Here is a 14,379-nt window from a genome sequence, read left to right on the forward strand (position 1 = left end):
TTGAATGTTGTTCCAGTGGCTAATTATATCCCATTACATTTCTCTTCAACATGGAATGTGCAGGGTTTCAGTTTTCCTGCTTGTGTGTCTTGTGCCTTACCTGCTGGCTGAAAGTTTTCTCAGAAACCACATTTTTGGGTTGAATTCCCCCATGATGATGTCATATGTAGCAAGGCCTGGAATCTCCTGCTGTAGAGCAGGTGATGGAGCTCCTCTCAGCTCCAGCATCTGCCTCCAGCTGTGGATGCTGCAGTGGGAGGTGGTGTCTCTGATGGCCTCTGTGTTCCTCTGAACACACAGTAGCTTCAGGCCCCGTGGTGTTACCCCCCACAGACATTGTTGGGGCCCACAGTTTCAGCTGTAGGTGCATGGCCCTGACATTCCCACAGACTTCCTCACAGAGCTGGGAGTTTTCTCCACCATTTTCTCTTTCTTGGATCTTTGCACAGTGTATTCCCTAATTCCCGTTCTACTGTAAGATTATTTTTCGTGTGACTCACTAAGCACCATCCGGTTTTGACATAATTCCAGCTTCTTTATCCAGGTCATCATCGTGGTGCAGATCCTTGTGGGATTGTGTTACTGTTTTCAAGCCCTTCCCTTTGTTAGCCAAGCTGGAGATCGAGTGGAAAGATGCCCAAGGGAGCTGGGTGGGACCAGTGTTCCTAAACCCCCATGGGTTGTTGTGGTGGGTTGACCTTGGCTCCATTGGAGTCCCTCACCTGGCTGTGGTGTAATGTGGGGAACTGGGATAGGGAAACTGGATGGTGATTTGTATATATGATGCTGGAAGTGCTGATCCTGAGAAGATACACGTTGGTTGCAAAAACAGTGGGGTGATAGGTCATCTCCCAGAGACCTGGTGACCTTTCCCTCCTCTTATGTGGGAGAGATGACATAGACAAGGGCAGGGCTGGGATTCTATGGCCAACAACCACGTTCTTCAAGTGCTCAAGGAAAGTAAGTTGTTTTCAAGGATGGTAGATTTGCCCTGGAGCTTCCCTCTGGGGAACCTAGCAGAGACGTTGGGTATCTCCAAGCCACTGTAAGGTAAAGACATAGGGGAAAACAGATTAAGGGGAGCTGAGAGGTGGTGGTTGGAGAAGGGCTTCAGCAGGGTGAAGGACCCAGCAGCGATGCCTTCCTGAAGGGCAGAAGGGCTCAGGGTGAGGAGCTGCCCCTGTCCCTCTGGGAAATGAGGGATGGGATGCTTGAGGAAAAGCCAATTTCCCAGGGGTCTGCTTGGTGCTGTAGCTGTATCAGGAACAGTGTGGCCAGCAGGACCAGGGAAGTGATTCTTCTCCTGTACTCGGCACTGGTGAGGCCATGCCTCGAGTGCTGTGTCCAGTTCTGGGCCCCTCAGTTCAGGAAGGACACCAAGGTGCTGGAGCGTGTCCAGAGAAGGGCAACAAGGCTGGGGAAGGGACTGGAGCACAGGTGCTGTGAGGAGCAGCTGAGGGAGCTGGGGGGCCTCAGCCTGGAGAGACTTTATCGCTCTCTACAACTCCCTGACAGGAGGTTGTAGCCAGGTGGGGGTCAGGCTCTTCTCCTGGGAAACAGCAGTAGGACAAGAGTCTTAAGCTGGACCAGGGGAGGTTTAGGTTGGATATTAAGAAGAAATTCTTTACAGAGAGAGTGATTAGACACTGGAATGGGCTGCTCAGGGAGGTGATGGAGTCACCATTCCTGGAGGTGTTTAAGAAGAGACCACTGGCACTTAGTGCCATGGTCAAGTTGACAGGGCGATGTTGGGTCAAACGTTGGACTTGATGATCTCGGAGGCGTTTTCCAACCAGTTGATTCTGTGTTTTGTACATGGCTTAGGGGAGCTCCAAACCCCATCATTTCCCACTGGTAATTAACACTGCCCATCATGAACGGGAGCCTGCACAGTCGCTCTACCCTGCTGAAGTGCTGAGGCCTGAACAACAGGCCCTGATGAACCTTCCAACCTAATGTTATATTTAGCCATGTATCTGCTTATTATCCAAAATTCTGTATAATCCTTGGTAAAATATGAAAGACTACACCTGTGTAAAACATTTATGCTTGTTAGTAAGATATAGTCATATTCACTTATTAGTGACGATTTTTATCTGTTCATTAAGGAGATATGAATGTATCTATCTTTCTGTATTTAGAGACTGGTCAAGGCCATGGAAGTAGGTGGCTGGCTTTGTTTGACAGTCCAAATTGACTGCCTTGATTTTCCTCTGAGCCCTGGCCAGGCTCTGGGTGAAAACCAAGGAGAGAAGAGAGCTAGATATTTCACTGCGCTAAGTGATGTAAGCTTGTTTGTTTAACAATGTTAAAAGCTGGACCTTCTCGCAGCAAAGCTGGAGAATCCTCACCTATGGCTGAGGATTTCCCAGTTCTGGGAGTGGCTCTCCCTTCCCCTGTGATCAGAGGCTCCCCAGCTGACCTGAGGGTCTGGGTGATGGTAATGTGTCAAAGGGGTAACAATTGGTGATGTATCTTTCTTAATCCCTATAGACACCCCTTGCAGTAATGATCAGGTTCATAGCTAAGCTTATCCTTTTATAATTCTCTGCTTCTTTTGCAATTCTTTGCTGTTTTGCGCTATGGTAAATTTAGACACTTATTCTTTAAAGTTGGTGTCTGTGTTTCTTGTGCTGACCGGCCCTCGTCCCTTGGCAAAACACCCGGGGGTTCTTCACAAGAGAAGAGAGGCGGTGCCAGCGCCGGGAGCGACGGCTCGGGGTGGGGCGTGAGGGGTCGGGAGGGGCCGAAGGGGTTGTGAGGGGCCGGGGCGGCTCAGGAGGGACCGCGGCGCTCCGGGAGGGGCCGCGGACAACGTGAGGGGCCGAAAAGGGCCGTGAGGGGCCGCGCGCAACATGAGGGGCCTGGGAGAGCCGTGAGGGGCCGCGCGGCTCCCTGAGGGATCTCGGGGACCGCGGGCGCCGCCGCCACATGGCCGCGCGCACTTCCCCGCTCGCGTCCGCCGGGGGCGGGACCGCCGGGGGCGGCGGCCAATCAGCGGCCCGGGGGCGGGGACTCGCGGGCCGGCCGGTGAGGAGCGCGAGCCTGGCGGCCGCGGGGCGCAGCGGCCAATAGGCGCGCGCCCCCACCAGGACGGGCAGGCGCGGCCGCCAATAGGCTTCGGGCGAGGGGGCGGGCGGTGGGGGCAGGGAGAGCCAATGGGCTGGCTCTCCGCTTAACGGACAGGGCGGTTGGCGAATCGCGCGGCGCGCGGGCGGGGCGCGCGGGGTGGCTAGCCGGTGCGCGCCGCCATTGTGGCCAGTTCGATCGGTATCGGGAGCGGAGAGCGGAGCTCAGCGAGCCCGGAGCAGGGAGCAGCCCCCCCCCCCCCCCCCCAACGGCCGGCCTCAGTCACCATCACAACCGCGGGAGGGCGGCGCGCGAAACAGCAGTCACCACCACCGTCCGCACCGAACAAGCCGCCGCCATGAGCAGCGAGGCCGAGACCCAGCCGCCCGCCGCCGCCCCCGTCCCCGCGGCGGCCCCCGCCGCCGCGCCCGCCGACTCCAAGCCAAACGGCGGCACCGGGAACGGGGGGAGCGGCCTGGCCTCGGCGGCGCCTCCCGCCGGCGGGGACAAGAAGGTCATCGGTGAGGGCGGGCGGGGGTCCCCCGGGGGAGGGGGAGGGAGAAGGCGAGTGGGAAGCCCCCAATTTCCACACCCCCCCCCCCCCCCCCCCCTCCTCCCTCCCCGCAGCAACGAAGGTTTTGGGAACAGTGAAATGGTTCAACGTGAGGAACGGTTACGGCTTCATCAACAGGTGAGCGCCCCCGGGGGGGCCCTGTCACGGCGGGGAGCGGGTGCGGGTGACAGGAGGGGCGGGGAGGCGATGGGGGCTTCCTCTGCAGAGGGAGCTGGGGAGAGGTGCCCTTCCTCTGACCCGCTTACCGGGTTGGCTTTTGAGTCGTTTTACCTGGAGCCTTTACCTTACCTTTTACCTAGCGCTGCGCTCTGGCAGCGAGTTTATTTCCACGGCGATGTGTCTTCGTGTTACAGTCGTTTCTTATTTGTGGTGGTTTGCGGTTTTTTGGGGGGGTTGTTGGTTTTTTGTTTGGTTGGTTTTGTTGGTTTTTTTCCTCTTAAGATTATAAAATCTTAAGATTTTATAGCTGTCAGTGTGCTGATGGTATTTGTTCAAACTCCTGCCTTTTTCCTCTTAAAAATATAAAAGTAGCTGTCAGCACACACAGTATTTGTTTGAACTCTTGCTTGGAGTTCAGACAATGCAAGCAAAAATTTGCTTTGAGCACTTGGTAGTTTGCAAGCTCTGCTCTCATGAGAACTCCCCCTAATAACACGTGGAGCAAAAGGAGCACGTTGTCTGTTGTCTCACTGGAGTGTATGGACAGGTCTCAGGAAACAAGTGCCCAAAAGATTCTTTTTATAATGGTGGTTGATGTGAAAGAATAATTTGAACGCTTCAGGAGCTGTGTGAATACTTATAATAGGCCGATCAGGGAGAGGAGTCCTGGCAGTGCTCTGCAGACCAGTTCTTTAAAAAAGTGCAGTTCTGGGGCCCGTCACTTGGAGGGGCCTCCCCTGGGGAGTTGCCAGAGCTGTTCCCCTTATTTCCTGGTGCTTCAAGCCCCCAGTCTTGGAGTGTGGCTGAAGACTGGGGAATCCCCCTCTAGGGCAGCAAGTGTAGTGCTTTTATTGGACCTTTTATTACACTTGGGTTTAAACACTGCCTTTTTGAACTGTCTGTTACTTTGAGCTGGTCCAAAGTGTCTGCCAAGCTCCTGAATTGGTTTTGTGTCTGCAGCTTTACAAACTTGCCTCCCAGTCAGCCCAGTTTACATCGTTCATGCCCTGTTCCAGCTCCCAGTGTTGTGCAGTCACCAGTGCCTGGGAGCTGCCGTGTCTTTGGTGCTGGAAACGCCTCCCAAGCCCCAGCCACAAACCCCACCTCGAGGGAAGGCTTTTCCTGTTCCCTCAGTAGTGGAAATGCTCGGTGATGTCAGTCAAGTGAGGAAGCAGCAGCAGCTAGTTAAGACATCCGAGTGGCTTCCCTAGTCATTACTTTGGCAGCTGTTTAATCCCTGAGGTTGCCATTCATAATGAGAAACCCAGCATGATCTGCTGTTATCAAAAGATTAGAGCTGCAGCCTGGGAACCGACCGGGAGGACATTTCCTCAGCTCTGGAATCTGCCTGGCTGCAGGGAAGCCGGGCGGGAGCTCCTGCCCTTGCACGGCTCTGCTTTAGCCAGACCTGCTGGCAGATGAAACGAGCTTTGGAGCAGAAGTCAGCTTTGATGTAGGTGCACACACACCTCAGGTGTTTCCTGCGTGCTTTTCTGTGAGAAGTGCGTTTCTGCTCTGAAATAGGAGTTTGATTTCTGAGTCTTTGTCAATTGTTTTTCATGGTTGTCAAAATAAGAAACGGGCACGCAGGCCACTGGCTTTGTCCCTGCCAGAGCTGGAGCTGGTATTTAGTATTGTCTGGCCTGGTCTTTGATGCCCTGCTGGACTTAACAGTGGAGTTGTATTAGTCTGTTGGCTTGTCTGATTCCATTTTTTTTTATTTATTTTTATGGATTAAAGATGTGAATAAGAGAGTGGCTTAGTGCAAAGATCAACTAAATGGCTTGTTGGGGTTTTTTCTTGTACCCTTCCAAGTTTTGTTTGAGAAAGTGATATCTCCTGCTGCTCCACCATCCCCACAACAGCACACTTGGTGCTTCCAGGTGTGCTTGCTGGAAAACAGCATTGGGAATGGCTTGGCCAACAGCATGGGGCTGTGAAATGGCCTGTGTGTGTGCACTGTTGGGCTCTGTGTGACCCAGTCAGTTGTCCATCTAAAACTCAGATGTCCTCTTAAATAGAAATTTGGAAAAGGATTTTAAAATTTGAAAAAGGATTTTAAAACCAAGCATCTGGTCTGGTTGGGCAAAAGTGCAGGGTGTCCACACTTGTGGAGCACAGAGGATGAGCACTTCTGCCACCATTTTTGAGCTCAGGCTGAAGGAAGGGGCTCAGCATTTTTACTAGAAACGTGTCACTGGCCTCCTGTGAAGGTTTTCAGTTTTTGGACATTTGTTGTGAAGAAGAGTCTTTAGGCTCTGGCTTTGCAAGGGCTTCTGGGTGCTGCATTGTGGGGCCTTGAAGATGAATCAGAGTGGCTCTGCTCTGCTGCCTTTTGGCTGCCTTTTCCCAGTAACCTTTGGGGCTTGTGGGTATTAATTCCATGGGAAACAAGGTGACTGACTTTTACTGGTGATGTCTGACAGAATAGCTGGAGCTTGGATGGAGCTTTTGGAAAAAGTCTTAGTTGTGAATTGTCACTTTTTAAAGCCAATGGTGAGGAGCACCTGGCTTTATCTTAAAACAACAACAACCCAAACATTCTGTTACCCATAGCTGTGAGCTCTCCAGTTCTGAGCACGTTTTCCCACAAGCTTACTTACGTCTTTAACCAGTCCTTCTAGGAAATAAAAGCCTCTTCCAGGTTGATTCAAACTGTTCCATGCAGTAACAAAGCTACCACCACAGCGAGGGTGGGTTGGTGTGATGGGAGCTGGGGTGTCCGTGTGTCAGGAGCAGGAGATGGTTTGTGCAGCTCTAACCAGTGCAGGGGTGTTTCTGCACCTCTTCAGAGCAGAACAGGAACTCCTGACCAGAGCTGGTTGCCTCATGGCAGCTGTGGAAGCTCTGCCATGATCATGCTGAAGGATGGATGTTCTTGGGTCCTTGTTGATACAGACTTGAGCTGTTTTCTGTTTCTCAGGAGGGGAGATCCAGAGTTGACTGACCCTGCTGTCTTCATGGGCAGCCTCCTTGAGGCTGAGGGGATGTAACTGGGACTCCAGTGGCAAGGGCACAGCTGCTTCCAAAGGCTGCAGAAGCCAGTCCCCCACAGAGCACTGCCAGGAAGGAGTGACTGGTCCCTTTCAGGTGTTCAGACATCTCCATCTGTGGGATGTGAAGGATAGGGGAGTGTGCAGAAGTGAGGAGGAACGTGCCTTACTGGGCTTGAGTGAGTGCTCTGCACCTTGCCCAGGCTTCCTGCTGATCTCTCTACTGCATGCAGTAAGCTGGTAGGAACTAGTTGGGAGCAGGTTGAACGAGGCTGATGTTCAAAGTCTGTTGTCACGATAGATTTGCATTTTGGCTCCATGCCAGACGATTGAATTTTTAATTTACTGTGCATTTCATTCATGAATCTCAATTTCCTGTTGTCTTGCAGGAATGACACCAAGGAAGATGTGTTTGTCCATCAGGTAAGAGCTCCTTGAAACTGAAACTTGACTGTGCCTGACCCATGTAAGTAGGATTGAAGTGGGAGAACCTCATGTATTCTCTGTTACTTGAACACAAACATCTGTTTCTCTGTTGCTTTGCAAGTAGAGCCTGGGTTTTGTGTGCCCACATGAGGTACATGGGGCTGAGATGATGTGCAGTGATGAGAATTGCCACTGTGTGCGTGGGGATAACTGCTTGGAGTCCAGTCTCCTTGTAGAGTCATACAGTGGTTAAGTAAGCATCTGGAAATAAAGTTAAATGAAAAGCTTGCAGCAGGGAGAGAAATTAATTGGGCTGTAATAAGGATGAAGTGCCAGTGAAGGGGTTTTTTTTTCCCTAGGAAAAACTTTTATAGATTTTGTTGCTCTAGGCTTTCAGTGAAAGTCTACAAAGATTTCAGTAGGGAATTCCTCAGTTTAACAGATATGTATCCTTAGCTATAATGTATGGTGAGCAGGGGTAGCCTTAGCTTAGTCCTTTGTCTGACTGGCAAGGCTGTGGTCAGCAGTGTGCTTTTCACCTTTTCTGTCTTAGGATCTCCTGTCAGGAAACAGCCAACAAGGAATTCTTAGTGGGGCATGGTTTACTCCTGGCATTTAGGAGTCCATGGATCATTCTTTTGTCTCAAGTTAGGGATGTGCTGCTGATATTAACACAGAGGAAGGGTAAAGCAACCCCTGGAAAGCATTTTGTGTTTGATTTGTCAGCTCACAGCTTCTTGCTTGTTCTGTGTCTAAATTACCAGCTGTTAGAGGCATTGGTTTGTGAGAGGTTGTTCTGTAGTGGGCAGTGGAGAAAGGCTGAGCAGGCAGGGATATGTGCCCTGAAGGGAAGCTTTCAGACCTGATTTGCAAGTGGAGTCACCTGTGAGTGACCTTGACTTACTAGTCATGTTTCAGGACTTGTCCTGTAACTACTGTCTGTGTTTCTAAAATCACAGTTTGGTAATGATTTGTTTTAATGTAACAGTTTTTACAATGAACCACTTTTAGGGGTCTAATCTGAAACAAATCAGCTTGTTTGAGAAGCTCTAGCTGTGCCTGCTATTCCCCATCCCTGTTGTCTAGCTTGGTTCTCACAAGAGCTTTTGGACTGGCTGCTGTTGTAATAAGGCTTTCCCTAAAATCACTGCTATATAGGCTGAGACTTGTGGGCATGTTTTTCTATGGATTTTGTTCCATTTAGGGGGAAAAAAATATAGTTGAATTGTGTTGCAAGTATTTTTGTTGAAGTTGTTACAGTGGTATTGCTGTTGAGGTGAAGTATTTGATGAGCAGGACATGGCTGAGCGTGGTGAGTCTCCAGCATTAACTCATCTGTCAAAGATGTCACCTACTACTGCAGAGCACTGAAAATTGAGTCTAAACCAGAGGATTGTCTGCTGGCACCTGTGAAGAGCCAATCCTTGGTGTGTCATATACAGCTAGAGTAGATTTAGGATTAATTGGTAAATCCTGTGGTGGAAGCAATGGCGTTGGAAGCCTCAAGAGGAAGAAATCTCGTGGTTTCTGTCCATTGCTGTGTTTATATTGTATGGGACCCAGAGGCTGCTGTGTCCTGTGGTGGTGTGGGAAATGGTGGAAGGCTGGAAATCCAAGGGGGTGATTGGGAAGGCTGATATATTGCTGTATGTGCTTCAGGGGAATGTGTAACTACCATGGTGGTGTTGAGTGCTAAACTCTGGTTAGGAATCCTGTGGCCAGTGTGTGGTGTGGGAGTTTTGCTGTTTGTTTTCAAGCTGCTTTCTCAGCCAGCAGACAATGTGTTGGCAGATGCTTCCAGTCAATGGTAAAGTTGTTGCACGTTTCAAATAGGCCAGAACTGTAGTAACAGAGGTGCATTTTGTGGCTTCCTGGATCTTCCCAGTGCTTCAATTGCTTTTTTGAGAGTACAGATCTTTCTCCTAAGATGAGGAATTTAAATATTTAGTAATCTTAAAAAAAAATAAAAATAAATAAAGTCTTCAGAAATACTCCTTTGTATTCTCATGTTGTACCTGCACTGTTGTGTTGTTAGACTGCCATAAAGAAGAATAACCCCAGGAAGTACCTCCGCAGCGTAGGAGATGGAGAGACCGTGGAGTTTGATGTGGTTGAGGGAGAAAAGGTAAACACATCTCTCGGGTGTCAGAGCACACATGGAAAACTCGGACTGCAGGCTTTGGTGTGGTGCCTGTGGTTTGAGTCGATGCCTGATGACATCCGAGGAGGTGAATGGTTTTTCATTGCTTCACAATGTGGCTGTAAATCGTTGCTCAGTGCTTGACTGTGTTGTGCTGTAGCTGGTGGGCTGCTGACTGTCTCCCTAACGCTGTCCCCGCTCTTTAGGGCGCGGAGGCAGCCAATGTTACAGGACCTGGAGGAGTTCCAGTGCAGGGCAGTAAATACGCAGCAGACCGTAACCATTACAGACGATATCCACGTCGTAGGGGCCCTCCACGCAACTACCAGCAAAACTACCAGAACAGTGAGAGTGGGGAGAAGAACGAAGGAGCAGAGAACATCCCAGAAGGTCAAGCCCAGCAGCGCCGTCCCTATCGCAGGCGGCGGTACCCACCTTACTACATGCGTAGGCCCTACGGGCGTCGTCCACAATATTCCAACCCTCCCGTACAGGGAGAGATGGTGGAGGTAATGTTTGCCTAAGGCGTGGTGCTGAATAGTCTTGGTGGAGCAGGGTGATGGGACGTGGCTTTTGGCGCTTCTCTTTTGGCACTCCAGATGGTTTTGCTAGGATTTGGCGGTAAGATGAAATGCTGTAGCTAAAGGTCTTATAGCTTTTAAAAACCAGTGTGTTTGAATTTATGTGATTAAGCGAAAGATTCTCCATCGTGTGCACACACCTGAGCCCTAGAGCTGTTGCCCACCTTGACTGAACGTGACACCTTTTCAGCTCCTTCCTTGTGGCACGATGAGCTGTGTTGTTAACACACTTCTGCTTGGGGCTGAGGAGGTGTGTGGCCTGATGTCTTGCAGGGTGCTGACAACCAGGGTGCAGGAGACGGCAGACCAGTCAGGCAGAACATGTACCGGGGTTACAGACCACGATTTCGCAGGTATACTGGAGATGAGCTTCTGGTCTTACACTCGTCTTTCAGCAACAGAGCCAGGACATGGCGATGCTCAGATGCTGCATGGTTAAAGCCTAGCTTGACTTTCAGGGGTCCTCCTCGTCAAAGACAACCTAGAGAGGATGGGAATGAAGAAGATAAAGAGAACCAAGGGGACGAGACCCAAAGTCAGCAACCACCTCAACGTCGGTACCGCCGTAACTTCAACTACCGACGCAGACGCCCAGAGAACCCTAAACCACAAGATGGCAAAGAGACGAAGACAGCCGAACCACCAGCTGAGAACACGTCCGCTCCCGAGGCCGAGCAGGGCGGGGCTGAGTAAACACCGGCTTAACATCTCTACCATCATCCGGGTGCGTGGCTGGGGGCCTGCAGGGGCCGTTTGCTGACTTTCTTTTGAGGGGTTTGGTTTTTTTTTTAGTTTGTGCCTTACAAGGTTTGGATTCTTCTTGCTCACGTGTGCTGTAACTGAGCTGTGAGCCCACAGAACCGAACTGTGAGGCTTTGCTGTGCCAGTGCTGGTTAATTGGGAGGACTTAGTGACAGGCTTTAATTGTCGTTGATGGAGTTACACTTAAAACCTTGGCTGCATTCAGTAGTTGGGGCTTACAGCAGTGTCTGTCCACCCAGAAATTCAAACAGTGCAGGTGTAGTGACTCCTGTAGCCAGGAGAACCACGTGCTGGGGTTTACTGAGCTCCATCAGTGTCTGAGCTCATTCACACAGGGGTGTGGATGGCAATGAGACCTCAGCATCCATTTCTACAAAGTTGATGCAGAATTAGCAGGATTGTCTTGGGAGCATCTTTTTATCTAATCAAACTGCTGGAAAAAAGTGGTCCTTTTGTCAGAGCCTGCAGCAGCCATGGTTGCAGTGCTGAGGTGCCTGGGAGGGCTGCGTGCAGGGCAGGGCCCAGAAGTTGGGTTTGTTGCAGGGGAGCCTGGCTGCAATTGGTGCTTGTTTGGTGCTGATTTCTGAGGGACAGTTCTGGTGTTCATCTTGATGGTCAGCACCTCCTAGATGAACTCTTAGATCATGGCCTTCAAGGGGACACCACTGTGGCACTTTGGCTCCTATTGTTTGTGATTTCTGTGCTCTGGGCAGTGACTCAGCTGTGTTCCTTGGCAGAGCAGGTGGGAACAGCCGTCCCCATGGCAGGAAGGGAGAGATGCAGGTAGAATCTCTTTGGATTTAAACTGACTGACTGCTCTCTCTGGGGTCCCCTCTGGAATCTGGTGTTGCTCCTGTGGTTGGTGTGGTTGCTGGAGTTGGGGTTGACAAGCATCAATAGCTGGCAAGGGTTGTCCTGTGAACATGTGACAGGCAGCTCAGGGAGAGTTTTTAAATTGCAGGTGAGTCTTGGCACTAAGAGCACCTCTGTAACCCTCTGTCACCTGTCTGATCAGCCTTTTTTTTTTTTTCTTTTTCAGTTTAGTCATCAAAGAAAAGACTTTAAGAAATGAAGAAGAAAATGAAATTCCAGCAATAAGAAATGAACAAATGAATTGGAACTGAAGACCTTAAGTGCTTGCTTTTTGCTGTTGACCAGATTACTAGAACTATCTGCATTATCTATGCAGCATGGGGTTTTTATTATTTTTACCTAAAGAATTCTCTTTTTGGAAATGATAAACACGTTTTTTAAAAGCCTGTTTTTTCTCAATATACCTTTAAAAAGTTTGTAAATTGTTTCATATCTGGTCAAGTTGAGATTTTTAAGAACCTCATTTTTAATTTGTATGAAATATACGCCTGATTTTTTCAAGTCAAACTGCAAGCATCTGTTAATAAAGGTCTTAAAGAGTTACTGTGTGTGCTTGGGTGTTTAAAACCCTCTTCTGTCTGAAAGGGTCTTAAGTGTTCATAGAAGGTTTGGGGGGGGAAAAATGACTGCTTTATTCCTTGGGCATATGGATTGGTGGGGTAAAACACAGAAATTAAAGTGAAAAAACAATTAAGATGCAACTGAGTCCCACTGGGATGGGCAGGCACTGAGGGAGGGGTTGAGTCCCACTGGAATGGGATGGGCAGGCACGGAGGGAGGGATTGAGTCCCACTGGAATGGGATGGGCAGGCACGGAGGGAGGGGAGTGCCTGGTGTGAGCACAGTGTGTTTCCAAGAGCTGTTTGCTGGGGCAGCTCAGCTGTGCCCCTGCTGGAATACAGCAGCCACAGAACTGAGGTGGTGTGAGGGTGCTTAAAAAAGAAAAAAAGGAAAGAAATACCCCAAAATGATAGAATCTCAGATGGGTTTGGGTGGGAGGGACCTTAAAAGCCCATCCAGTCCCAGCCCCTGCTATGGGCAGGGACACCTTCCACCATCCCAGGTTGCTCCAAGCCCTGTCCAACCTGGCCTTGGACACTTCCAGGGATGGGGCAGCCACAGCTTCCCTGGGCAACCTGGGCCTGGTTCTAGATTCCAAATAATCCCAAACCTGTCATTGTGCTGCTCTTGATCTTTTGGGACACGGATCTGTTATCACAGCAGCTGCTGCAGAGGTTGCTGGTGTCTTGCTGCAGGTGTGCAGGGAGGGGAACTGGGGGTGAAACCAGGGGGCCTGGGTTGGCTGTAGCAGTAGCAATGTCCCCCAAATGTCCCCCAGGGGGACAGGAGCACAGAGGTGGCTGTCCAAGGGCAGCTTTTGGGATGTTTCTACACACTAATTCTATTCTTAATCATTTTCCTGTGGGCTCCAGTGCCCCACCAGCCCTGTGCTCCAGGCTTCGCTCTTTCCAAGCACCTTCTAACACTCCCCCTTGCCCGTCCCCCAGCTGTGCCAGCTGTGAGCATCCTGCCCTCTAGGCACTGCTGTTTGACAGCAAACTGTCATTCCTGCTGCTTATTCCTGTCACTCAGCTTTAGCTTTTGGATTTCCTCCTCTCCCAGGTCCCTGGGGTGTTGCTGACACCGACAGACTCACCCTGGATGAGCTGTTGGCAGGAGCTGCAATAAACAACAGCTTCGCTGCCTTTCAGCTTCACGTGAGGGGGCAGATGGCTCAGGAGACCTTTGCAGCTCCTCTGGGTTGGGGTGCAGAGTGCTTTGCAGCGGGGCTGGGCTGGGCTGGGCTGCAGGAGTGCAGCTGCAAGTCCCTTCACACTTGTCTGTTTTGGGGGCTGAGTGTGCCCCTGCAGCACCATCTGCTCAGGCTTTGACCTGCTGCCTCTCAGGGTGACAGAGCCTGTGCCAGGGAGCTTCTGCCCAGCTTCCCTGTGCTGTGGAGGTTTTTGTGTGCTGAGCTTAGGGTGAGAAGGAAGGAAATGAGCACAAAACCAGGATTCAGTGACTAGGGCTGGTGAGGATTGAGTTGTTATTGGGTTTGGATTCTGGTTTGTTTTCATAATGGTTTGCAAGCGAAGAAGGATAATAATTCACTTGGAAAATGAATTCCCATTTTGTGTGGACTTTAAAACCCCACTCTGCAGGTAGAGCACCTCCCTCAGACCTCAGACTGACTCACCTCCTTGTGCCCGATGAGTTTGGCTGTTCCCCAATGATCCCCCATGAAAAGATTGATAACTGAGTGCTCCAGGCTCCTGGGTTTGCCCAGTTTTGGAGTGCAAACATCGTGCTGCCCCAGGCCAGAGTGCAGGGGCAGTTTCCAGCGGGGCTGATGTGGGAGGGACCGGGGCCACCAGCCACGTGGAGTCAGTGTTACTCTGTGCAGAAAGGCTTCCCACTGAATTCCTCCAAAGCCTGGGCTGAGAAACATCAGAGGAGCTCCTCTGCCCTCAGTGTCCCAACAGCCTTCCCAGGGGACTTGGGGGCATCTTTTCTTAAAGCAACACTTTTCTGGGATTTATTTTCATGAAACCTGGCTGGAAGTGGGGAAAAAAACCCTTCTCTGGGTGAATGCTGCAGCACCCTTGCTTTTAGCAGCCCCTGATGCTGCAGCTGGCTGCAGCCAGAGGCTGGAAGCAGCTGCAGAAAGGTCCCAGTACAGGTGTTGGTACTTTAATGGGGTCATACTGGCGAGGAGAGCATCCCCCAGCGGGTGCAGGAGGTGCTGCTGGCCATCACACACGGGAGTCCATGGCATACATCTTGCTGGTGGCTGTTCGACCC

General features: G+C 50.8%; 1 protein-coding gene across 4 annotated transcripts; it reads left to right on the plus strand.

The window, feature by feature from the left end:
* Nucleotides 1-3,226: 3,226 nt before the first annotated feature.
* YBX1 (Y-box binding protein 1) lies at nucleotides 3,227-12,120 on the plus strand. 4 transcript variants are annotated; one of them, XM_027658072.1, is made up of 8 exons: nucleotides 3,227-3,590; nucleotides 3,697-3,760; nucleotides 7,185-7,218; nucleotides 9,257-9,346; nucleotides 9,568-9,870; nucleotides 10,216-10,295; nucleotides 10,389-10,666; nucleotides 11,749-12,120. In XM_027658072.1, the coding sequence occupies exons 1-7, from the start codon at nucleotides 3,428-3,430 to the stop codon at nucleotides 10,633-10,635; spliced, it is 981 nt and encodes a 326-aa protein (XP_027513873.1). In that variant the 5' UTR covers nucleotides 3,227-3,427; the 3' UTR covers nucleotides 10,636-10,666; nucleotides 11,749-12,120. The 4 variants fall into 4 exon arrangements, with proteins under 4 accessions (XP_027513873.1, XP_027513872.1, XP_027513875.1 ...); XM_027658071.1 differs by having other exon boundaries at nucleotides 3,229-3,590; nucleotides 11,744-12,120; XM_027658074.1 differs by having other exon boundaries at nucleotides 3,230-3,590; nucleotides 10,401-10,666.
* The last annotated feature ends 2,259 nt before the right edge of the window (nucleotides 12,121-14,379 follow it).

Source organism: Corapipo altera, unplaced genomic scaffold (assembly GCF_003945725.1).
Source record: "Corapipo altera isolate COAL_440 unplaced genomic scaffold, ASM394572v1 301, whole genome shotgun sequence".
Taxonomy (NCBI): Eukaryota; Metazoa; Chordata; class Aves; order Passeriformes; family Pipridae; genus Corapipo; species Corapipo altera.